This window comes from Cladophialophora yegresii, assembly GCF_000585515.1.
Source record: "Cladophialophora yegresii CBS 114405 chromosome Unknown aczIN-supercont1.2, whole genome shotgun sequence".
NCBI classification, from domain to species: domain Eukaryota; kingdom Fungi; phylum Ascomycota; class Eurotiomycetes; order Chaetothyriales; family Herpotrichiellaceae; genus Cladophialophora; species Cladophialophora yegresii.
The window spans coordinates 936,182-960,338 of NW_006913046.1; the positions used below are offsets into that span (position 1 = coordinate 936,182).

The 24,157-nt window shown below is 53.4% G+C and overlaps 10 protein-coding genes across 10 annotated transcripts; 4 read left to right on the forward strand and 6 right to left on the reverse strand.

The window, feature by feature from the left end:
• Nucleotides 1-117: 117 nt before the first annotated feature.
• On the reverse strand, nt 118-964 carry A1O7_02249 (GTP-binding nuclear protein GSP1/Ran; the record flags this gene model as incomplete). Its single annotated transcript, XM_007756283.1, has 4 exons — nt 118-455; nt 512-665; nt 716-808; nt 896-964. 4 exons carry the CDS (start codon nt 962-964, stop codon nt 118-120), a joined length of 654 nt encoding a protein of 217 aa, XP_007754473.1.
• A 675-nt stretch (nt 965-1,639) lies between these two features.
• A1O7_02250 (uncharacterized protein) lies at nt 1,640-2,344 on the reverse strand (the record flags this gene model as incomplete). The annotated part of the gene is made up of 1 exon (XM_007756284.1): nt 1,640-2,344. The coding sequence occupies one exon, from the start codon at nt 2,342-2,344 to the stop codon at nt 1,640-1,642; it is 705 nt and encodes a 234-aa protein (XP_007754474.1).
• A 1,665-nt stretch (nt 2,345-4,009) lies between these two features.
• Nucleotides 4,010-6,181, forward strand: A1O7_02251 (uncharacterized protein; the record flags this gene model as incomplete). The annotated part of the gene is made up of 1 exon (XM_007756285.1): nt 4,010-6,181. One exon carries the CDS (start codon nt 4,010-4,012, stop codon nt 6,179-6,181), a length of 2,172 nt encoding a protein of 723 aa, XP_007754475.1.
• Nucleotides 6,182-7,008: 827 nt separating this feature from the next.
• Nucleotides 7,009-7,821, forward strand: A1O7_02252 (uncharacterized protein). Its single transcript, XM_007756286.1, has 2 exons — nt 7,009-7,618; nt 7,641-7,821. The coding sequence occupies exon 1, from the start codon at nt 7,183-7,185 to the stop codon at nt 7,456-7,458; it is 276 nt and encodes a 91-aa protein (XP_007754476.1). The 5' UTR covers nt 7,009-7,182; the 3' UTR covers nt 7,459-7,618; nt 7,641-7,821.
• A 1,390-nt stretch (nt 7,822-9,211) lies between these two features.
• On the reverse strand, nt 9,212-9,706 carry A1O7_02253 (uncharacterized protein; the record flags this gene model as incomplete). The annotated part of the gene is made up of 1 exon (XM_007756287.1): nt 9,212-9,706. One exon carries the CDS (start codon nt 9,704-9,706, stop codon nt 9,212-9,214), a length of 495 nt encoding a protein of 164 aa, XP_007754477.1.
• A 2,143-nt stretch (nt 9,707-11,849) lies between these two features.
• On the reverse strand, nt 11,850-12,348 carry A1O7_02254 (uncharacterized protein; the record flags this gene model as incomplete). The annotated part of the gene is made up of 2 exons (XM_007756288.1): nt 11,850-11,912; nt 11,968-12,348. The coding sequence occupies 2 exons, from the start codon at nt 12,346-12,348 to the stop codon at nt 11,850-11,852; spliced, it is 444 nt and encodes a 147-aa protein (XP_007754478.1).
• A 2,562-nt stretch (nt 12,349-14,910) lies between these two features.
• A1O7_02255 (NADPH oxidase) lies at nt 14,911-16,629 on the forward strand (the record flags this gene model as incomplete). The annotated part of the gene is made up of 2 exons (XM_007756289.1): nt 14,911-15,002; nt 15,060-16,629. The coding sequence occupies 2 exons, from the start codon at nt 14,911-14,913 to the stop codon at nt 16,627-16,629; spliced, it is 1,662 nt and encodes a 553-aa protein (XP_007754479.1).
• A 902-nt stretch (nt 16,630-17,531) lies between these two features.
• Nucleotides 17,532-17,952, reverse strand: A1O7_02256 (uncharacterized protein; the record flags this gene model as incomplete). Its single annotated transcript, XM_007756290.1, has 2 exons — nt 17,532-17,597; nt 17,665-17,952. 2 exons carry the CDS (start codon nt 17,950-17,952, stop codon nt 17,532-17,534), a joined length of 354 nt encoding a protein of 117 aa, XP_007754480.1.
• A 1,424-nt stretch (nt 17,953-19,376) lies between these two features.
• Nucleotides 19,377-20,093, reverse strand: A1O7_02257 (glutathione S-transferase; the record flags this gene model as incomplete). Its single annotated transcript, XM_007756291.1, has 2 exons — nt 19,377-19,962; nt 20,038-20,093. The coding sequence occupies 2 exons, from the start codon at nt 20,091-20,093 to the stop codon at nt 19,377-19,379; spliced, it is 642 nt and encodes a 213-aa protein (XP_007754481.1).
• Nucleotides 20,094-22,268: 2,175 nt separating this feature from the next.
• Nucleotides 22,269-23,609, forward strand: A1O7_02258 (uncharacterized protein; the record flags this gene model as incomplete). The annotated part of the gene is made up of 1 exon (XM_007756292.1): nt 22,269-23,609. One exon carries the CDS (start codon nt 22,269-22,271, stop codon nt 23,607-23,609), a length of 1,341 nt encoding a protein of 446 aa, XP_007754482.1.
• Nucleotides 23,610-24,157: the final 548 nt, after the last annotated feature.

Here is a 24,157-nt window from a genome sequence, read left to right on the forward strand (position 1 = left end):
TGTCCTGTCAACAACACGACCTCTTGCCGTCTCGCTAAACCCAAGTTCCCAATGCTTGCTAATATTCGCTGACTTGGAAGACCTAGACTGCAGTCACAGCCTCGTGTAGCGAATCGCTTACAAATCAGGATCTTCCTCATCCGGCAGGGGCATCGCTGCGGCCTCGGTCATCTCCTTGTGGTACTGGTCGAGCTGTGCCTGGTCAATCTGAACCTCAGGCGGGGCAAGGGCGGGAGCAGCGACAAATTCGAGTTGAGGGTTGCCAACGAGTTTTCGTGCTAGCCACAGAAAAGGCTTCTCGAAGTTGTAGTTGGACTTGGCGGAAATATCGTAGTACTGGAGGTTCTTCTTGCGATGGAAGGTAATGGTCTTGGCCTTGACTTTGCGCTCCTTGACGTCGACTTTGTTGCCGCAGAGGACGATGGGGATGTTTTCGCAGACACGTACAAGATCACCTGTGATGTATGGTCAACATGCAGCCCGTGATGAAATGCCCGGGAATTCAACGTACGGTGCCAGTTGGGGACGTTCTTGTATGTGATTCTGGACGTGACGTCGAACATGATGATACCGCACTGGCCATTGATGTAGTAACCATCTCTTAGACCACCGAACTTCTCTTGACCTGCGGTATCCCAGACATCGAACTGGATCTGACCAAGGTTCTGGCTGGCAGTCAGTATCGGATTCGTTGTGATGGTCGCCGGTGACGTACGGTTGAGAAGCCAAGAGGGTGAACTTCGACACCGAGCGTAGCAATGTACTTCTTCTCGAATTCACCTGTCAAGTGGCGTTTGACGAAAGTAGTCTATCAAGCGAGTCAGTGTCGTCCTTCTGATCCAGGTCGCGCCTGCACGGAGAAGTAGCCGAAAGAGGCATATTGAGAGCACCTTACCTTTCCAGTCCCGCCGTCACCGACCAAGACGAGCTTGAAGGTGGGAACGCCTCCAGCAGCTTCCGCCATTGTGATTGTTTGCTTGTTGGGATGACGAGCAGGAAACTAACGGTCTAATCTCGAGATAGATATTGCGATCGCAAAGATGCCACAGTCCCAGAGAGTGTGACAGGCGTAAAGTGACGGTCGGGGAGAGGACGAAAAGTTTGTCTGATGGTATCTGAAGACTGCAGGCGCAAGCCCGAGAACCTCTAAAAGGCGGGAGAAAGGTTGTTGTTTTCACGCAATGCCAAGACCAGCGTCACTGCCTAAGCAGCGTTGGTGGCGCCTGTTGAATCGCATCACGTGATCCTATCGCTCCCCACTCAAATCGAGAAACTACCTGAAGCAGATGAGCTACATGAGGCGAGGAAGATGCATTTTATCTCCGATTGTTGAGTGATGTTGTTACATTTTCTTTGATGGGGACTTTTCCCGGGAAGTCCACTGGTGCGGCTGCAAATCTTTGTCTCAGTGCCGAACCACATTTGCACGGAGCTGTTGACGATTTGTTCATGAGGCCTCCGGTCTTGTTCATCGATTGAGAACCACCCAGTCCAGCAAGGCTCACCTCTCCTGCTCGTAATGGTACATCACGGGCACTCTTTGCCTTGCTTTTCAGCTTGCGGTTTTGCTTTGACAAGACTGGGTGATCTGCATGTACATCGGAATTGGCCCAGCTTTGCACCACAGACACTAAGACTTTCATATTGGGACAATGTGGCATCCCAGTGTGCCTCTGCCACCCCAGTTTTGTCTCGGAGTCAATCTCAATTCTAGCTCTTGCGCTTGTGGTCCTGTTCCCCTGGTGACTTTTACCACGATCGGGCGACCCAAGTTCTGGCCGACGACCTCTCCAACTTTGCGTAATCTTTCGTGGTTCGACCAGATGGCTGTGCCGAATCTTCTTATTTGATCGCCAACCTTAAGACCAGCTTCATTCGCAGGACTGCCAGGCTCGACACTGTTGACTTGAGCAAAGGGCGTCTCGGGAACAGACGGTGTTTGCAGTGGCGCAGGAGCTGGCTGAGGTTGAGGTTGATTCAAGGAATTCTTGTATTCATCTGAAGCTTGATATTTAGCATGGTGGTCATGAAGACCTTTCTCGATCTTGTCCATCAGGGCTTTCCAGTCATTGCGAAGGCTGATGATTCGCGCTCTGGTCACTCGTACTTGCGCCACATCAATATCGGACCTCGGGAAGCCATCGAACGTGGTAAGACTTGTCTGCATGGTAACCCCATGACTATCCAGAACCGCCCCCAGCGCCTTCAGTTCTGCTTCCAGGTTGTCCTTCCGCGCAATGAGTTGGTGTAGTGTCAGACCCTCAAATGACTCGGCCTGGTGTATGGACGTTGGTCCGCTAGGGACATGAATATCTGCAATGTTAGGCTCCATTGGTAGTCCCATTATCCGTCAATAGCAGAGGCAGCGAAAGGATGCGGGTGTTGCTACAGAATCAAGGTCGCGTCAGGCACAGGCAAAATGAACGCGCAGCGCAGCCCAGAAGCGAAGCAGAACGTCAAGGGAGGTGAAGCGGGGAGCGTCCCCGAATTTCGCCGGTGTCTTGCCGGATGTCAATCTGGATTTCAAAACTAAAACACCAAACACCAAACCAAGCTGAGCACCCTCATATCGATGCTTGGTTGAAGTTCTTATACTTACCTATCCTTGAGCCGTCACCTGGGACCTGGACGTATCCAGTATGTTAAGCCCCGGCCATGTCAGAATAGCACTACCATGGCCATTCCACCACATGAGGTGGCTTCGACGCCCATGTTTCACAGACAATCTCATGTAGTTTTGTTTGCATCTTGTCAGATTCGGGCAAATCTAGCTCAGGTAAGGACAGAGATTTGCCATAGACAACCATCGACAAACCATCCCTAGCTCTTCCGGGATGGCTGAAAGGCTCCTTCTCTTTCCCTTGCTTGCGGCACTCCACCTTCCGCCATCAGCCAGCTTGGAAACCGGCCGAGCATGGGTTCTATCAGACTTCAGCCGTCTCGCGGTCATCGATTGCCTACGTCTGTTGCCATGTCATATCGCTCAACTTTTGGAACATCGACGTTGGTCTCTTGGTCCCTCAAATGGGAATTTTGACCATTGGCTCTCATTTCGTTCCCCATTGTTGAGATTCTATCTTTTGGAGCTTTGTTTATCTTCTATCAGTACTACATAATGACGGCCCAGCTCCTGCCTTGCATTATTGCCAGTCCGTTCAGCAGACGTTTTGACACGAGCACGAGCATCTATTGCGGTACCAAATTAGCCTATCCTTCTACTTCAGAGCCCCTCTCGAACTCCTGGACTCCGTGTCGTATCCAGCAAGACTCTCAAGCGTATTCAAATTCGGTGCTTTCGGTTACCTCGGCTCCGACGCAAACGAGCAATGGATGTTCAGACTCTCTGGTTCAGAACACCTTGCCAGCATCCTCTCTTCAATGGTCTACGCACTCAGCTTCGAAAAGGATCAATCTACACTCGGCAGGCTGTGATGTATCGTCAGCTCGAGGAAAGACGGGGTTCCTCACTCCTCGGTCTGCCACTGCACCGCAGTGCAGCGAGAAAAAGCCCACTCCCAGACGCCTCCTTACTGCAGGTCGGCCTGGTCAATTCCTTGCAGACCTGCTCAATGAAGAAAAGGACACATACGGATCGCACGATGGTCATAGCCCGGAGGTCCGAATGCACCATACGATTGACACCTTCTCATCCACGGACCCGTACTTGACCGAAGATGGAATTCAGGAGGATTCGCACCCAAAACCACGCGCCCGAGAATGGTTGAGCTCCTTCAACGAGTCACCACAGGCACTAGATGGAACATCAGTCCAATTGGGAAGTTCAGCGCATATGCCAAATCGCAAGACACCGCTTGTTTTTCACAGAAAGCGCCATTCGACCGCCTCCTCTGGCTTTGTGCACACCATGAAAACTGCAAGCCTCAGTAACGCAAGCTTCAGCCTCGCCGCACGATCCTTGCGCTTCGGTCGATCCACGGATAGCTCAGGCATATTCAGTTCTAACCCGAGACATTCAGTTGATAGCGACCGACCGCCCACATCCGCATCTATGGACGAAGCGGCCTTTCGCAGAGCCATAAAACGAAGACAGATCCTTCTCGAGCTTGTCACCACTGAAGAGAGCTACATCGCTGATTTGAAGGCTCTGATTTATCTATACTCGACTCTCTTAGCAACTGCGGCGACAGTCTCGAACCGGGTCAGGTCGTCCGTGTTGAGGAATGTCCATGGCCTTCTTTCTGTCCATGAAAGACTCCTCGAGCGGTTACATCGAGCTGCATACGACGCGGCGGCACGAAAATGGGCGGATACTACCTCACCCCGCCATCTTGGCTCACCTCGCTGCCACAAACGATGGAAGAGTCTTGAGTCAAATGCCGCAGCCAGATTTGGACGCAGCCACTGGCGCACGCGCAGCTCGATGGACTCGTCGGAGGTATGCCGCGGTCGGACTTACCTAGGCGGTGCCGAGCCGCAGGATGCTGCCGACGTGGCCACGGTGTTCAGAGAATTCTTGAATGACTTTCTTGTTTACGAAGAGTATTGTGCCAATCACAGTCTGATATCTCATGAGCTACAGCGACACGCTCCTACGCATTGGTCAACCTACGAGTCGGGCATAGAGTCGCTGGCCAGATCCCTTGTCGCCCTCGACCAGAAAACCCAAAACGAGAGGAAAGGACTTACTGTTGGAGATCTCCTTATCAAGCCCATACAGCGTATGACGAAGTATCCCCTGCTGTTTAGCGACCTGCTCAAGCATACTCCTGTTGCAGACTGCCCGAGTTCTCATTCTGAGCTGGGAGTAGTCCTGACATGCTTGAGAGAAGTTGTTCATACCGTCAACAAGGCCACAGATGATCGTGAAACTCGGAATCAGATCCAGCGTCGGTGGGCCCTCCAAACGAGGCTGACCTACGACAGGGTATCGCTTGGAGCCGATCAGTTGCGCATGTTGGGCAACGTGAGGCTGTGCGGTGTCCTACATGTGACATGGCAGACTAGGAACACCAAGGTTAATGGCCGCTATGCACTCTGCGTCCTATTCGACAGTAGCCTCGTCATTGCCCTCCCCACTGGCGCTACTGCGAAGTTCGAGGCCATTGCTTTCCTGCATTTGCCCGACCTCAAGGTGGAATCTGCGGGTGACGGCCGCGGACTTCAGTGTCATTCGGCCCTTCATACCTGGAAGATTTGTTTCGAAACTAGTGGGCACCTCCACGAGTTCATATTGAGTGCGTGTTCTCCAGTCGAGGAGCATGCATGGAAAGCGGGCATGCGAACTAAGGAATTTCCTTCTAGACGGACCGATGAACTGTTCAACCAAATTCCTTCAAGTACAGGGCTCGACCTCAGATCAATTGGTCAGGTGTACAGTCAGCAGAGCTCAACATTGTCCAGGAATCCTTCCGTGCAGAGGGCTGCAACTGTCGGGAATCGAGCCAACGTTTGCCAGGTCATCATCCGCAATACACACAATCCGCAAGACCTGGGCGAGTTTCGTCAAACATCCTCGTCAGCCATCAACAGGTCACAGTCACATATGACCTCGAACAGGGTTGTCGTGCTCGCACCAAAGCGATCGGAGCGGGCACGGCTGGAAACAACACTAGCTGATGTATGGACCAAAGAGAAATTACCCTATCCCGGTATGATCGGTTCTCGCGGTGGCCAGATAATCAGAGCCTCAGCCGGGTCGCTGGTCCGGAAATTGAGCTTAGCGTCTCTTCAAGGTCCCTTCTCGAGGAGATCTGGCAGTATATCCCTTACGAGCCGCAAGTCCTTCGATATGTCCACAGACGGCCGCCGGGGTCGAACCAAACCATCCACACCAGTTTTTGAGGTGCGAAAAGAGAGCTTGGATGAAGTCCAGCCCGCCCGGGCAAAGGCACGGGATATACCTGAAGTTGACACCATGGATAACGTGATCAGTCGGATGATAGGCAGCAGTGTGTCAAGAAAGCTGTCTGGCTCTCATGAACATCACTTTCTGGGAAGGAAGGGGACAAAGAGGCAACAGCTAGGCCATGGCTCAGAGCACGAGCTGGGACCGGAAGACCCAGCTGACGTCTTCTACTCGGAGGAGAAGAATATGCCGGAGAAGCAAGAAGTCGTCGAAGAAGGACTCGAAGGTAAGAAAAAGCGCTGGAGCAATCCACTTGGAATACTGAAGGTTCTGTCGGGCGACGGACTTCGACATATGTTGTATTCAAGCAAATAATCCATGCAGATCGTAGCGTTCAGCGTAATACATGTGAACACCCCGAGTACTGAGAAAGTGTTCGAAGTCATTGTTCGAAGTCATTGCTGCTTTATCCATCAGGGGTTCGGCTTTTGTCTCGTGCCCTCCACATCTCTTCACCTTCGGTCTCTTCGACATCGCCAGATCATCACATGGTGGTCGAGGGCACGTCTACATCAATCGCTTGTATGCGGATATGTCGGGTGTCCGGCCTTGCGTCACCTGGAAGGCACTCAGGCTTATCGATGTCGCCATCACGTCTGCACACTTGCTTGACCGACATCAGGGCCTTACTTGCTGACCGAGCCTCCTCTTAACACCGGTGCTGGAGCTTTTTGATGTAAGATGAGCCTACACCAGGGTTACGCCGCGTCTAGGCCTCTACCTAGCTCGGCCACGACAAGATCATTTCGCCAGCTCGGTGTCTGAGTATTCTAGGTTGTCAAGATGCATCCGGGGTGGTTCAACCATGAACGATACTCTGTCCATCACTGTCGTCGGCGCAGGCATCGCGGGTCTGTGGACGGTGATAGCCCTCCGTCAAGCCGGGCACAATGTAAAGGTGTGGTCCCTCCCCTCCTCTCCATACCTGGCCTTCTGAATGGTCGTCCGTCAATGGGACTGTCCCGGCACCAAAGCATTCACTCGACTCGCTCTGATGAGTACTGTACAGGTCCTAGAGCGCTCACCTCTCCTCGATGAGATCGGCGCCGCAATAACCCCTGGCTCCCAACGCCGTCAGGATCTTCCGGTCAGGGGATCTCGACTTTGAGCGAGCAAAGCTCATCCCGCGCCTGGGCTAGACGTTCATTGACGGCACGACGCTCGCGGAAGTGCGCCCCACGGACCGTACGGATTTTCAGGCCAAATCCGGCGCGCCGTATCTGTTTGCGCATCGGGTGGATTTGCACGCCGCGTTGCGAGAGTTGGCGACATGTCCCAACGGCCTGGCCCCACCAGCAGATTTACACACTTCAAGCATGGTCGTGGACTACGACGCCGAGACGGGTAGGGTCAAGTTTGCAGACGACAACACGTGGACGGAGCCGACGGGTTTGGTCGTTGCGGCCTGGCGTCCACTCGCGCGCGGCAAGCCATATCCTGGACCCGGGCCTCGAGTGTCCCGCCGCCCACGCGACGGGCAGCACGGTCATCCGCTTCCTGATCCCGACAGATCTGCTGCTTGCCGGTCCCGTGACGGCTCCGCTGCTCAAGTACGGCGAGGGTCATTGCTCGTTCTACATACGCGGGGATAAGAGGCGGTGGCTCGTCTGCTACCCGTGTCGGGCCAACACGCTGCAGAATCTCGGCATGTACGTCGACCGGGCCGCTCGAGTCGGGCAACGGGAAAAACGGCTGGAATCAGAAATGCGACCGCGACGTTCTGAGGGCTGCGCTGGAGGGGTTTCACCCGGCGTTGCTCGCCCTTGTCGATAAGACTGCCCCGTGGGAGTGCCATTCTCCCGCTGTGGCGGTACGCCGAGAGGGACCCCCTGCCGAGATGTACGCGCCGAAAACTCGTCGTCATTGGAGATGCCTGCCACCCTATGCTCCCTCATCGCGGGTCCGGGGCCATCAATGCGATCGAGGATGCCGCTGCGTTGGGCGCGCTATTTGCGGGAGACGCCACAGACGGCCCTAACGGTGGTGGTGGTAGTGGTAGAGGTAGTGATGATGGTGGTGACGAAGCTGGGACAGACGGTCCCGTCCCTACCGTCCAAAAACCTCCTTTACCTCTTCGAGACCGTACGCTTGCCCCGCGCCTCCGTGGCACAGCTGTACTCGCCGGTCGGAACGGACAGGGATCCCGTCGTGGAAAGACGAGAACAGACGTTGAGGATTTTGCCTGCTGAGGAGTTACCTAGTGAGTTGAATCTCATGTTGTCATTGTCATTGTCCTGTGGGGCGTAGCGTAGCAGTTATATTTGATAGTGATCTTCCTTTCGTCTTGCTCTGCTTTTGCAATGGGTATCTCATGCGTGTGTGTGTACGTGTAAACAGGACTGGGATTGCACAATGTACGTGCCTGAACTGCAACATAGGCAATGCGGCCGAAGTCGTTGATTGGGTGTTTGGGTATGATGTCGTGAGGGGGATGAGACGGGCCAAGAAGAAGTTCTTGGACGCGAGGAAACGGACTGTAAGTAAGTTGAGCTAGGAAGTGGACAGCAAATGATCGAGCTAGGAAGGGCACTGTGTGTGGTTGAGCTCCTAGGGGAAAGGCTTGATGCTACAAGCAAAGACGGAAGTGAGGGACCTGCCTGGTGTTTGGGGTACCGAGACGTGGGTGCCGGTCTTTTACACAGGACTGAAATGAAGCATACAAACACAAGAAGGCAAAAGCTTAACTCTTGTATGTTGAGAGGGACTTTGCAAAAACAGTTGGCCAAAGAGCCGGGCAACAGCTGCTTCATGGACTCTCCTAGGGCGGACTCACTCCCTATGCATTGCCAATGACTACATATGATGTTGACTTTATGCGGCATTTCAGATCAACCTGTTCGGCCATGCACGCCGAATCAGCTTCCGGGGGATGCGACGAAGTGTAACGATGGCATGGACATGGCACGATGGACTTGGTAACCAACTTCTTACAGATTCGTTCTAGAATAGGTACAGTCTGTAGACGACATGTGTAACTTGGATCAGCGACCACATCTTCGTATCGTTATTGCAGTCTGCTTGGGAAGCTGGCCCTTTGAGCATCAAACAAACCACCATGTCCTCACTCTCACTGTCACCCTCCTTTCCTTGAGCACGATTGAAAATGACCAGTTCTTAGATAATAATGATAGTGTATTGTCCAATGTGTACAGTGTACTGTTATGTGGTTCTGTAGTGTTGTGATATATGCAGTCGTCGATGATACATTGTGTGGAACTTGCATCCTGCGTCCACCCGGGTATATACAAGGCACTAGGGTATAAGTGCCCGTGCCAGCTATGCCATGCCACTCGTGCCCTGGAATCGGCCCAACCCTCCCTGTCTCCCTGCCGTCCGATAACGAGTCTATAGGACGAAAGCCAACCCAGCAACAGCCAGAGCGCCCAACCCCATGGCCTTCTCACTGACAGCACCACCAGTGAAAACCGACGCCACGGCCGTCGTGCTCGCGGGAACGCTAGCGGGCGTGGTCGTCGTGGCCTTGACCTCCAAACTGCTGGACACGGCCGTGGTCGGCGCGGCGATCATGCTCGTGAAGTTCTGCGCCTCGCTGTAGCTGACCGTCGTGGGGATGTCCCACGTCGAGCTCCCGGAGCTGTACGTCGCGGTGTACGAGGTCGTGTAGAGCCACTCGGACCACGGCGCATTGGTGGTGGTGGCGCTGGAGGCGACTGCTTCGACGGCCGTGGCGGCTGTCGCGTTGGCAACGGCCGCGTAGGTCGCCGACGTCCAGGTGCTGTGGCTGCTGGAGAACGTCCACGTGTATGCCCAGCTGGAGGACGAGTCGGTGGCGAGGGCGCCCAGGGCGAAAACCGCGGGCATGGCGAGGAAGGACTTCATCTTGCTTGGTGGATTGTGGGGTTTGTGTGTTGGGTGTTTTGTAGTAAAGACTCGAATTTTTTGAAAAGAGTGTGCGTGTGATTCTCTGGTGTTCTCGAAGGAGCGACTTTGTTTAAGCGAGTGTGATGTGTTTGAGACCAGGAAACACTTCGATGGGGGAGAAGGAATGAATTTATGACACTGTCGACGTGGAACTGCGAAGGAGAGAAGGAACCGAAACGCGACGATACTTACGGCACTGGAGTCGGAAAAGAACTTGACATATAGGGGCATCGCAAGCTTGCCCTCGCCCGTGTCGAGCTAGCAGAGCCTCGTTAGCACTGAGTCTTTTGATCTTGTGGTGGGTGTTGTTCCACTTGGGAGTCGTGTCGAGTGGCTCCGACAGGGGCTGGGAAATTGGCATCGCGAAGCGAAACACCGCGGCGCGCCACTTGTTCAGGAAGGCCGCGAAGGCGCAATCTCAATGTGGACAAGCTTTTGCTTGATCGGCTGGGCATTCCCGTGCTGCAAGTCATGGACCATGGCACATGGGATGCTTCCCAGAGATGATCTCCAGTGGTGGACACTGCGAGCTTGAAGTCGTGGAGCTGGCTGCGCAGTTTTAGCCAGAGCCAGACTCGTACACTTCGGTGCGACGAAGCAGAGTCTGCATATCGACCATGCAATCGTCCAAAGTTAGTCGAGCTCAGCGAGCTCGCAGCAAGACTCTGTTAAAGTTCGGAGATTCAAAGAGCCTCCTTCCGAAATCTTGTTGTTGACATCGTTGACATGGTGGTTTGGTGGAGCCGGAGACCGTCAAGCGCAGTGTCATTGTCATTGGCTGACGCAACTGGCTGCGATTTTCCTCTTTGATAGCTGTCTGAATAACCTCCGGTTGAACTCAAACGGACGTCACTACGTACTCTCTTGGTCCTCGGAAACTCTGAACGTCCGTCGTGACCGCGTGTACTCATTATATGACCGTATCGAGGACTGCCATCGCCCTCGCTACACCAAGACACCCCTGATCACCTCTTTGCATTGCTCGATCGGTTCATCGAGGCAACAGTCCCAGGGGATTTTCGAGGGCATGTGCGCTCTTCACGTCGATCTCGGGGAGACCGCAGTTCCCCTGAGTCGTTGACCATACCAACACTGTGGATGGTCCCAGCCATCCTCATTGTCCCTTCCGTACCTCCCAAGAACTGCTCGATACTTCGGCTTCCATATTTGGAGATGGACGTGAATGGAGCGCGTTTTCGTGCTCCAATTGGTGATATGTGCGGAACAGTGCTGGATGGAATGCTGCTGCAACAAGTCAGACAAACTCAAGCCATAAACAGCATGCGAGGTGTCATGCAGAAGTGTAGTGTTCGGCAAGCATTCATGAAGTCCAACCCCAGGTGTGGCCATTCGATCCCTGCCCATCCAACGAGCTTCTAAGCGGACTGTTCTTCCAGGCCAGCCACCGGGCTGTCGAGGAACGAATGTGTAAAGACATGTCGGACTTCTGGATGCGCCGTGGAAACATTGGCCAGAGCCCGTGTAGGCAGCATTGATCTCAATTTTCTACCAAGCCATCTGTAGCTCGATGGACCTTCCATGCCGAACCCTGCAGGCAGCCCGAGAAAGAGCATTGCCGGCGAAGCACTGTCTCTTGTAAAGGGGAAACGCCCGAGTAGAGCAGCATCCTGTCGTTTCATTCACAATTCTTCCTTCTTTCAAAGACCCTCCGCCAGTAGCAGGAGAGGTAGTAATTCCCATCCAAACTGTAGGTGCCTATGCCAAAATCCTCACGGTCTAAATGTTGCCAAGTTATGCAGAACGTGGTTGTTGATCTCGTAAACCCGCGATAGGCGAGCTTCGTGCTGGGGGGCCTGAACGAGGTTCGGTAGACGGGAAGTAACACGCTAGGAGCAGCCTCACGTCTTTTCCGGCAACGACAATGTTCTTGCACATCGATCGAAAACAGTTCAGTCGCTACTGTACAAATATTCATCATGGTATCTTCATTCCCCGTAACGGGCATAATATCTACACAAACAGCATGCAGCTGTATTCGAATCTGGTATCTGGTCTCGTCAACGTCCTTGTCCGAGCCATTGGCGACTTTGTCCAAACGCCAAACACTGTAAAAATCATCTGCAGCACAGCTGGTAAATGGTTATACTTTGCCAGGTCTGGCTCCCCCCCTCTTCGGTACAGTCCAAGGTTCTGCACATACAGTCTGCAAAGATCAATTAGCATGCTGCTACATTCATGGAAGCAAACTGTTATCTTACCTCGCCCTCTGAGTAGGCCCAGAAATAGACGACCACTCCGACAATATAGTATAGTGCCGCATTGGTGGACTGATACATGAGGACCGCGGCCAAGGCACTCAAGGGGTAAACCACCAATCTTGCTTCCATACTTCGGTGCAGCCCTGGTAACATCTTCACAATTGGTGCAAGTGGCCACTCCCATGCTAGACCCGTTAACCCCAACACAAGGTTCATGATCTGCAAGACTGGAAAAGGTTTCACTGCTCCATCGAGGTTTTTGGTGAGGAAGTCGAAGAAGATCTTGGGCCAAAAGAAGCCTTCCAGGGAGGCCATGACTTGGTAGAGGGCGGCTGTGAGGACAATCAGGCGAGCCCAGTGGTTCTTGATGAGTTTGCCCATGATGTCGAAGAGAGAATGGCTCTGATGTTGCGAGGAGAACGAACGTGTTGTTGAGAATCGAAGCACCAAGAATGCGGAAAGAATGGAAGTTGTCGAAGTGAAGGAGTGCGCAGCAATTGACGACCCGCGCCTGAAGGTCAACGCAGAACCATCAGGGTTGGCGAGCTATATGAGCAGGCTTGGTACGAGCAAGGTACGTCAATGGTTATTCCCCCTATGGAAGGGCAACCGTTGATCTCGGTGGCAGGATGACCCGGTAACAGTGAGACTTTGGGAGTGTTTGGAAGTAGTCGACGAGGAGGGGTTTGCAGTCAGAGAGTAGGTATTAGTGTGCTTGAGAATGGTGGTCCGGGAGTGTCTCAAGGCGATTGTACTTGAGGGCTGTGGGTTGGCGCGTAAGAGATTGGTCACAGATGTCGTCCTGCCGTCGAGTGGTTGAGGGGATTTCAAGACAGGAAGTGTTACAGGTGTGGCAGGTGTGGAGTTTTGCGTGTCGGAGGTGCACTTCTCTTCAACAACCACCGAAGTCGATGGACTGAATGAGTTCGACAACTATCAATCCTCGAGATACTTACAGGTAGGAGACGATTGAGATGTGGGAGAAGTTGAGATGCTCAAAGATGTAGTACCTTATGTGAGTCTGGGCACGTTTTCTGGCAAGATCGCAAGCTTACAAGGACTACCAGGCATCGTGGCAAGCGACCCTTCGTCGACCGTTGACAACGATGGAGCCGCTGCATTAGCACGAGATGTAGTGCAGCAATGAGAATCGAGAATCAATAGTTTTGCTCCGTAGTCGCCAGATCTGTTGATGTACCTGGCGGTCTTGTGAGCTTGAAGCTGATGATTCGTGGAGTTTGGAAGCAGTGCGGAGAGGGCAAGGTGATTGTGAAAGAGGGACCCTGATTGTCTGGCGGAATAAGCGCCCGAAAATAGGCATCGGCCAATGATCACTTGCATGGCAACGAGATCTGGAATGCATTATTACGGTCAGATGAATGAACCGTTTGGTGGTGAATCGATGAGCGGTTGTGAGGGAACAACGAATGGAGATGGAGAATTGGCCGCCGACAGGGATGTGATGCAGAAGGCGAGGGCGGGAGCTAAAACCTGGCAAGAGCCTCGGGCACACACAAGCGAGTTGATTCGAGGGGAAGCGGCCACTCAGATGACGGCTCGGCGCTTGCCCCCGCCTTGCCTTCCCAGTCAGGGCGCTACGAAACGCTTCCTGATACGCTGGTCAAACTCGAGGTTCTCTCACCTCTCTTTCACCTTCCCCTTCAGACAAAAATTCTCCATGAATTCTACGCATTTTGCCCATTCTAGGTTTTATAGAGCCGGCCGCTGTGTTCATGCTGGTGTCGAACTACGTGTGATAGCATTCGATATCACTAGTCTCCGCTACTTCATCGAATGTATCCAAGGGTTCTGTCTTATCGTTGTCACCTGCCACGACTGCCACGTTCCGCTTCTACCGCTCGTGATCACCATCCCATGCTCCACCGCCCATTGCCGAGTGATGGATGTGTGGTTGTCAAGTGTTTCCAGCCTTCGCTCATCTTGTTCCTACCGGCCGCTTTCCTGACCTCGACTGCTCACCACCCAATAACCGCCCAAGTCTCTGGATCGGGTCAGACCCGGTTAGCGGTGCCTGAGCAAGGGTCCATTCAGATACTTTGTAATACTCCTTGGCTTGGAACAGGACCGGGGTTTCATGCATGGCGGACGGTTCACTTTCTCCACAATCCACCATCTTGTACCCGACCGCGAGTCACTTTATCGAGCCTGCTCCCGCCCGCATCTATCTCAAGATGTAGCTCTTCAATAGTCGTGATGAACCATTTACTCTGCGCATGATCACATCTCTTCGCGTCTTTCGTCTCGCCGTTTCCAGCACCACTGTCCCGGCACAACTTATTGCGCTCACACGTGGCCGAATTTTGCCCCCTTTAAAACCTCGAACTACTCCTGTTACAGCTCCTGTCCCAGAGTCGCTGGTTCCACTCTCCAGGCTGTTTCGACCTCAGCCTGCAAACCATCTGCCATACTAATTCAGTCATACTTCCCGACCCGATCTCACCACTGCTTCAAACTGTCTTGTCTGAACTCCTGCTTCCACCATCGCAGCTCACTGTAACACGCCCAACCATTGCATGGCGCCGAGCTAATCGATCAATTTGCCATCAGTACCGCGCTTCTTGTATGATCCAACGTATGATCGGCTGGTCAGACACAAGATCTCGGATACGTTGAGCCTCCGGACGTCGAGTTGGTCCCTCTATCCTACCTTTCCTCTCTTCTCAAAAGCTTTATCTCTCGGCTTTACTTTGAGCTAGTTTTCCAAGGCCTCATTCGACACTCATTTAGTGACTCTGCACATATACCATATCCGACACTTTCACCAAGGCTTCTCGCTCACTTGACCTGTGATCACTCGATTCTCTCAGGACGTACCAGAAATGCAGTCGAGATAGCCTGAAAGCAACTGGAACATTCATCTGGCCAGCATCACATCGAGCGACAATATCCGTTCTTTCCACATCCAAGCGACTTTAAAGAGTCATGGCTACTCTCAAGTCGCATTTTGCTCCGAGCAAGATTATATTTTATATCCTTTGGTGGGGCTTCCACTGGACGATATTTGCCATCGGCTGGTAAGTGCTCACACACGATTCTGGGCGCGAACTTCAGCAACTAACAATGCATTCCAGGTGGAAACAAGCGGGTGATATTCGGCTGGCCGGTCTCAACACACTCACATTCTCAGTATGGCTGTCTCGAGGAGCAGGTCTCGTCCTGTCCGTGGACGTGCTCATGATTCTCCTGCCCATGTGCCGGAATTTCATGCGGTTCCTTCGCCCCAAGTTCAAGTGGCTCCCACTCGATGAGACACAGTGGTTCCACCGACAGTGCGCGTATGCGTTACTCTTGTTCACCACGATCCACGTGTGTGCCCACTACGTCAACTTCTTCAACGTCGAGAAGAGCCAGATCCGACCAGTCTCGGCCATCCAGATCCACTATGCCCAACCGGGCGGTATCACGGGTCACATCATGCTTCTATGCATGCTTCTCATGTACACGACGGCCCACCACAAGATTCGCCAGCAATCGTTCGAGACGTTCTGGTACACGCACCACCTCTTCATCCCCTTCTTGCTCGCCATGTACACGCACGCGGTGGGCTGCTTCGTGCGCGACACAGCGCAGCCCTACTCGCCCTTTGCGGGCAAAATGTTCTGGACCCATTGCATCGGCTACGAAGGTTGGCGCTGGGAGCTGTTCGGGGGCGGCCTGTACCTTTTTGAGAGGCTGTGGCGCGAAGTACGCGCCCGCCGAGCCACCAAGATTTACAAGGTCATCCGCCACCCGTACGACGCCATGGAGATCCAGTTCCAGAAACCCAGCATGAAATACAAGGCCGGCCAGTGGCTGTTCATCAACATCCCGGCCGTGTCCAGCCAGCAGTGGCATCCCTTCACCATCACCTCCTGCCCCTTCGACCCGTACATCTCGGTCCACGTCCGGCAGGTCGGCGACTGGACCAAAGCCGTGGGCGACGCGCTGGGCTGCGGCCCGGCGCAGGCCAAAGAGTTCGACGACCTCGACGGCAACGGCATCTACGAGATCGCGCTGCGAAACGACCAAGAAATGCCGGCCATTCGCGTCGACGGGCCGTACGGCGCCCCCGCGGAAGACGTCTTTGACAACGAAATCGCCGTCCTGATCGGCACGGGCATCGGCGTCACGCCCTGGGCCTCGGTGCTCAAACACATCTACAACATCCGGGCCGGGCCCAACCCGCCGCGCCGCCTCAAGCGCGTCGAGTTCATCTGGGTGACCCGCAGCATCGAGTCCTTCGAGTGGTTCCAGACGCTGCTCTCCTCGCTGGAAGCCCAGTCCGCCGAGGCCGCCGAGGGCGTCGGCGGGCCCGAGTTCCTACGCATCCACACGTACCTGACCGCCAAAGTCGACACCAACACGGCGGCAAACATCTACCTCAACACCGTCGGCAACGCCGTCGACCCGCTGACCGACCTGCGCACAAAGACGCAGTACGGCCGGCCGGACTTTAAGCGCCTCTTCGGCGCCATGCGCGACGGCCTCATGGACCAGACGTACATGGACGTCGGCAAGGAGGCCTCCATCACCGCCGGCATGAAGGCCACCGTCGGCGTCTACTTCTGCGGCCCCTCCGCCGCGGCCCGCGAGATCAAGACGGCGTGCAAGTCCACGAGCAACGACCTCGTCAAGTTCAGGTTTTGGAAGGAGCATTTCTAGATGTATGTGGAGCCGCCGACCCAGCCAGAGCCAGCGCTGGCACTGGACTTCTGGATTTTCTCAATTCCCCTTCGTGTGCACCTGTCGGGCGATTGTTTGCAGCGGGAACAGCAAGAGTCCCAAGGACATCGTGGCTCTGCGCCTTTTCTCCCTCTCCCTCTTTGGAGTGTTTTGGAGAATATGTGGATGGACGGATCATTGCATTCGGGAAGTGTACAGAAACTTTTGCGTCGAAGCGATTGATTGATCAGAGCCAGAGATACCAAGTGTGTGCGCGAGTAAGCAAGCAAGCATGGAGGAGAGTCAAATTCGACTTGTACAACTACCAGGTTTTACAGCCAGCACGGCGGCTTGCGAGCCAGCCCATCGCCACGAAGAGATATGATTGTGAAGATTTGTTTTCTTAGCCACAGCTTCAATGAGAATAAAAAGTGTGAAAATTTAAAACTCTAGCGTGGTACGGAGTAGACATGCGTGCTTTGTTGTCTCTCCGTTTTACCCTACCGTGCCTTCGGGCAAAAATAGTCTCACGCGGGAAGGAGGAAAAGACCGAGAAGCATGCAGCAGTCAACCTGGGACATGTTTAGTTTTTCGGGCCATTCACGACCTGCTCGATTGGTATTATGGCAGCTACATAGTGCAGTGTTTGATTTCTGCTTCTGCGATGTTCCGCACCGGCCGAAGTCGTTGGCCAAAGCATGTGACTTCGAGCAACTCACGAGATGGAGGCGCCGGTGTGCATTTATTTCTCATCTCGCGAATATCTTTGTGCGCACTGCCCTCTGTCTACCTCCTAGTCTGATAGCCAGTGACTTTCTCGTTCCCTTGGTACTCTGGCGCGACCGTAATATCTTGGGAGAATCGTGATCCACCAGACGCTGCGTCCACTGGGCTCTGCTTCTCTATGCAGATGGATGCCCTTGCCGTGGACCCATGGTTTCGTTACGGTCACCACCTCGTTCGGCGTTCTGCAGATAAGTCCATCGTTAGTACACTGAAGTCACATCGGAGGCAAGGGAGTTGAGGTAGACATACCTCGACGGATTGCGGTTGCCCATCCATGAGAATCTTCTTGATGACTTCGTCCTCGTTGCTGGTGCCGAATTCATTCTCTAAACTAGCCTTGCTGGCACCGTCCAGCTGACCTTGAGCACCGTGCTTGTGTGTGAGCATGATCTTGAAGCTGTTCACCACCTGAGCCAACGGGATCGACTGGTCCTGCTTCCAAGCCTTGAGATCATCTGGAGACTCGACAAACACGATGAAGTCGTCGGTCTGGCCCTTGAAGAAGACCTTGGTTACTTGAGCGTTTCCGCGAGGCATGCTGGCGGTGGATGTGAGGTTTTGGTTGAGGTTGAGGAGAAAGGTCGGTGAAAACGCTGTGATCACACGACTATTCGGCTTAGAAGATGAGTGCGGTGGGGTTTCAATACTGTTAAGGGTGAGCTCAGCGTTCGACTGGAGAGGTTGGCGTTGAGAAAACTCACATTGTGAAACTGAGACGTAGCTATTTGAAGATTTGAGGCAGTTGCTGTTGCGTATATATGCAGTGGATATTCAGGTGACTTGATGGTTGAGTCGAGTGTGAAGTCGCAGTCAGGGCAAGAAGTAATAAGAGTGCGGGCTGCGATGACGTCAATGCAGTCGAACACACAAGGCAATCGTCAGGGGCAGTTGAAGGCGTGACCTGCAAGATTCACGCTGCCCCACCAGCAGCCACGAACATTCCAGCAGCTACTCCGTACACAGAACGTAACCCAAGTAACTCGTGAGGCTACTATTGTCCGTTCGCCGTGGCCTGGAACAAGCGATCGTCAAAGCAAGAAAGGAGGCTACCGCAGAGCCTCCGTAGCCTTATACCGAGTACGAATACTCGTGCTCATGTATTAAGGTAGGTAAGCGATTTATCTGCCTAATATTGTGCATGACGTCGGAATCACTAAAGTGCCTAAAACGAGCTAAGCTGCTGTGATGCAGCATTCTCAATCGAAAATAAAGAATACCCTCCTTTTCTGAACCTGCCTAGAGGTAGGTTGTCCTGAATAATATCGTTGTGAAAGATGAACCCGCGCTATTCGTTAGCGCTTTATTGGTTATATATATACAGGTGGGCTAGGATCTAGAGTACGTCCTGAGCAGAACCTGGAGCATCGCAGTTCGAATCCGTCCTCACCCTTTCTCACCTCTAATCAAAAGACAAAAACTCTAGCCAGAACCTCGACTACACCGGTAGTCGTTGGGGGTTCTGGCTAGAGAAACCCTCCAGTCGTGGAAGAGGATTTTTTCTCGAATCTCGTCAGGTTCTCTCCCGCCCTATAACCCCCGGTGGGGTTGATCAATGGCAGAGGGACTCCTCCATCTGAACCGAACTGACACTTTAGACTCACTGCAAGGGAGTTTCAGAGGCAGACAGGTCGACTGTATGTCGTCGCTTGAGTCTGGCCGGGTAACATGCAATCATACCCACCAAGAGAAGCTGTCTCGTACCAGGCGAATCACCCTTACGCCCTGAACTGTGGTTGGTTTTGGCGACCAGTTCAGAACACGGGATAGGCACAAGAATCTGAAGACAAATTTGGCCTTCACCAATATATGCCTTGATTCTATTTCTGCCGAGGGAGCGGGTCTATTTGTATTCACTGCTGTGAGTGCAGGTGACTTGCTCTCGCCGTTGCGAGGCTGCGAGGCTGCGAGGCTACCAGGCTGTCCTTCTGGTGAGGCTCCTGCTGCCAGGGTGTCCACCTAATCTACGACCCAGTGACCTTCTTGACACTGTCTCTAGCGAGCATATCCCCCAGCCACTTCGAGTAGGCAGGATACTTCGCCATGTCGATCGTCTTGTCGCTATCCAACCACGGCACCCCAGCACTCCAAGGCACAAACGCCAGGTCCACATACGTGAGCTTGTCCCCGACTAAGAACTTGTGCTTCTGCAACCATCCGTCCAGAACGCCAATGACACGCTCGACTTCCCTCACGTATCTCTCCACCGCGCTGGGGACCTTTTCGGGATGGTAGTGCTTGAACCAGGCGGCCTGGCCGAAGTAAGGACCTTGGCCCGACATTTGGAACATGAGCCACTGGTTGAGTTGGTACTTCTCCGGAATGCTGGTGTACGTCAAGGCTTCCTTCTTGTCGTACGTCTCGATCAGGTACTGGATGATGGCGCCAGACTCCCAGAGACTGATTCCCGTGTTGGGATCTTCGATGGCAGGAAGTCGGCCGTTGGGATTGATATTCGTGAAGGGAGCTTGCTTGAGCTCGGAGAGTTCCACATCTTTGACCGTGTACGGGAGGTCGAGTTCCTCTAGGATGATTTGCACCTTTCGCGGACTGGAAACAGCATCGTATCAGCAAGGAACATGCAGATGGTCTCAAATCACGCAGGGATCATTGGCCGGGACATACTTGGGCGTTGGGCCGTGACCATACAAAACGATGGGTTTGATTGACGAGTCCGACATCTTGAGCTTCTTTCCCTGAATTGGATGGAGCATTTGAAGTCTTTGTCATTGCTCGGAGGCGTGCGCACGCGCTCTCTCTTGTACTCTCCGCGTTCGGCCTATGATGATGCCTGAAGACTCTCGGCCGAGTGTGTTACGTATGGAGCCAACGTGACTCCACATTCGGCCGCACACTCCACACACCTGAATGCGATATTATTCCCGTTGCTATAGGTTCCCTATGAAATCGCTTTCTGCTGACTTTCACAGCCCGTGCTCGCGGTCGCACTCGTACTGGTAGTCGTATACGTAATCGTATCTTAGCTAACTCAAGACCAGTTGTAAATCAAGCTCAACTTTGTCATCCTCTGGTCCTCCCTGCATATGCCAATGTAAGACCCTCCGACTGTTTGTGGCCCATTGGCACTAATGATCCATCCGACATCTTAGCCGACAGTGGCGGCCCGGAACGGAATCAAGTTATGTGCACTACCGGACGAAATCTCGGGTTCACGAGGAAACAAGTGCAGAAGCGGACGAGTTTGCATACATGTTAGTCTTGCGTTGTGCCCACCTGTGCTGTGATGCTGGCACGGTTCGGGTGTGAGGCACGAGGGGTATCACCGACCGCAAATCCGGACTGGCAGAGTGTTCTGGTTTTTTGTCATCCGCGCCTTACTCACCTTGGGTAGTCATGACCTCTGGTGGGGACTCTCTCTCTTGAAGAAGGATCGGACACGATGGGTCTGTTCGGCCACCAAGAGTTTCACCCGTCCCCAACGGACTCGGGCGCTGTGCTTCCAAGACCAGGCCATCTCGCTGTGAGCAATCGCCCGATACATGCCGGTACGTTCACACCTTCTGCCGACCCAATCAAGCATGCAATACGCACGACATGGTGAACAGTCGCACGCACAGAACTTGCCACCATCATTCGATGCTTCGGCCCAGAAGGGCATGGGTGGCTTGAGCCCAGAAACTGTGCATGGTTGTCCAACATACTCGATGAGTCGTTCGGCCTCACATGCACGGCAGAAGCAGGCATCGGCAGTCTTCCAGCTCACAAGCGACGAAGAACCAGAGCTTTGGACTTCGATGTGAGCCGTACCAAGCAGACGCCGTAGAGGGCTCAGCGGACTGGGAAGTTGAAGCTCGGAGACTGAGCTATTAGAGTCAACATCCGGCATTTCCTCAAAGTCACGGTCCGCCATAGTTCTTAACCATGCTGGAATAGAACCGACCTTTGATCTGCGATAGCACCCGTCGACCACCCGAGGGGACTCCATGTTGTTTGATTTCGATTTTTGTGGCTGATTTCGTGATGGGTTAGTCTGAGTCTAGACCTTTTCTTCGCAAGAAGGTTGGTGTATCGGGCAGCGCAACGTGACCCTTTCGAAGCCTGACCGAGCGCTAAATCCAGGGGGAAGGAGAAATTAAGTCGAGACGTAGAAGGCGGAAATACACCTCAGGCATTTTGCAGGGAACTTACTAGCAGTGGCAGTGCGAGACAAGGCAGTTGCGTGAAAGACGTTTCGGTTCGAGGCAGCTTGTTCACAGGCTCACGAGGAAGGTGGTTGTTTTCGACTGTAAAGTGTCTTTGTGTGCTTGAGTAGCGGTGTATGAACCCCCAAGCTTTGTCCTAGAGATCATTGTCAAGCGCCACGCTGGTGCACAATGATAGAAGGTAGTGATGAAAGAAGGCAAGGCCCTCCAGGAAGACTGTTCTCAGCATTTCTTTGTCGTCAATTTCGGCATCGTTCGATTTGCTCCAAGAGTCGCCTGGAAACACATCTTGGAGGACTGCTAGATTATTGCATTCGGACCAGAATATCAATAGCAAACGCGACGTGGACCTTTCTGACATACCCGAGCAAGTATTCATATTGATGGGCAGAGCCTAAGTTGAGGCGCGGAAGCTTGGGGCATTCATATCCGCCGACATGGTCGCAGGGCCCCGAGTCGGATGAGCAGACTGATATCCAGAATCCATGGCGCAATGAAAGAACAGATCGGTTCACTGTCGCAGGCACTTGAAGTGGATTGCGCGTTTCGAAGGTTCAAGCCGACCCTAATTTTCTACGGTCGAACACAATAGTTATCCTCCCACGACTTGAATGTGTTTCCTCTACTCGCTGGGTGCTCGCCGTGTTTGAACTTCTACATGTCCACATTCGAGGCTGACAATGAGCTCCAGAAATGGATTCTCGTACGGCAGACCCCGTGCAATCTATATGGCGGGAGCTGCCCGAAGACACGTTCCGTGAACACCTGGTCCGGCTTGAAGAGCGTACCAACGCCGTGCCGATGGACGTGGAACAATTTGATGTCTCGACTAACCTCAAAAGCCACCACAGCGGTCATCTGTTGGCAGTAAACGATGAACAGGGTCTCGCAAATGCGTTCGCATTCTTAGTAGCGGTGGAGGAGGGTGCACAGAGCGTTGCGGCAGTCTGTCTCGAAGAAGACATCAAGGCCACCACTCTAACCATCCGCTTTGCTGCTATCGACGCCATCAGCGAAGCCATTCAGCAAGCACTACGCCGGGTGACCGACGCGATATCCGGGACGAGTGGCCAGGCATTCGATAGTCACCTGAAGGTTGACGAGCTCTTCCGGCTAGTCACAAAGATGCATTTTCGACGCATCCTCGCGCGCTTCCGCTCCTCGAAGTGGACCAAGCCGAAGTTCCTCTCTCGCAGCCACAAAAAGCCATTGTGGCAGGACTTTGCAAATCTGTCCCACCGTGTACAATTCCTCTACACGAGAAGAGAGGTTTCTATCCGGCAGTCTCTCGAAGAGCAACTTGAAAACCTGACTAGATTGTATTCGTCATTCGAAACCGTGGCCCTGGACTCCCATGAAGAATTTGCCCACCTCATTCGGCTTGTCCGCACGAGCTACGAATTTTGCACCGATGAAGTGGTTCAAGAGTACGCGAGGCGCCTCAAAAATGCGGGACCAACGTCGCAAGTACGCTCCGCCCTCAAGACCATGCGACAGATTGAGAAAATTGCAGCCTACTACCGCATCTCAAACACTCTCATCCGTACCTCACGTCTCTACCCGCAGTACTTTCAAGCGGAGAAACTCTTTTTGGATTTTCTAGCACCGTATGCTAGCGTTCCAACAAGTGTCGGCTACGAAGACTGGGCGAAGACATGCCATGTCCATGCCGAGATACAGCTGATTGTCTACTACGATATGCACTCTTCGGACGCTGTCACGTCCAATTCGAGGTCTCATGGCGCACATAATGCCCATTTTCTTCCACCCCGCGTGATTGGCACCAGTAAATACCTCTGCTATCTCTGCTACCTCTTCATGAAGGTGCACGGTCGGTATCCACCCGCCAACACGCACGGACGACTCTATGACCAATGGACGATACCTGACTGTGCCGAGTTTGGGGATGAACAACGCAATTTCTACAAATATATCATACAGCAGATGGACAAGGAGGTTCTGGCCCGAGCATCAGAGCCACCACTTTGGAGGCCGGAACCGATGACCAGCAGAGAAAATCTCTTGATGCCATGAGCGATGAACCTTTGGTTGTGGTGTGGCGCAAACCGCCGCCCGAGCTCCAGCAGGGATGCCAAGGACCTCAGCACCCTCTGCGGCAGGCGGTTTCTACTTGCATCATGAGCCTATTCCACTTGTGTATCAACAACCTCCTGAAGTCCAGCCAATTTCTATCGAAACTCAACTTGACTTGACTTGGCGATACTCCGAAGAAGCCATTGGACTCCATCTCAGGCCCTGGACGTTTATTCTAATGTATCCTCAGTTCTCAGATGTTCATATCGCCACAGTCCTCCCCTCGCAGATGAGTGAATGCAAAGTTGTGCTGCTACCTCCCCAAGTTGAGGTCCCAACGGCGACCCGCTCGAAGTCGCCTCCTAGCAGGCCTCTCCCCAAGGGGCAGCGGGTAGTTCTCGCATGTATTCGTTGTAGGGAACGGAAGGGGCGATGTGACAGCCAGCAGCGTGTGCGCTGTGCTATCGTGCATTCTAACCAGATCTGTACTTATGCCCCGGTATAATTTCTAACGTCTGTTTAGATCTGCTCAGGTTGTGGGAAGCGAT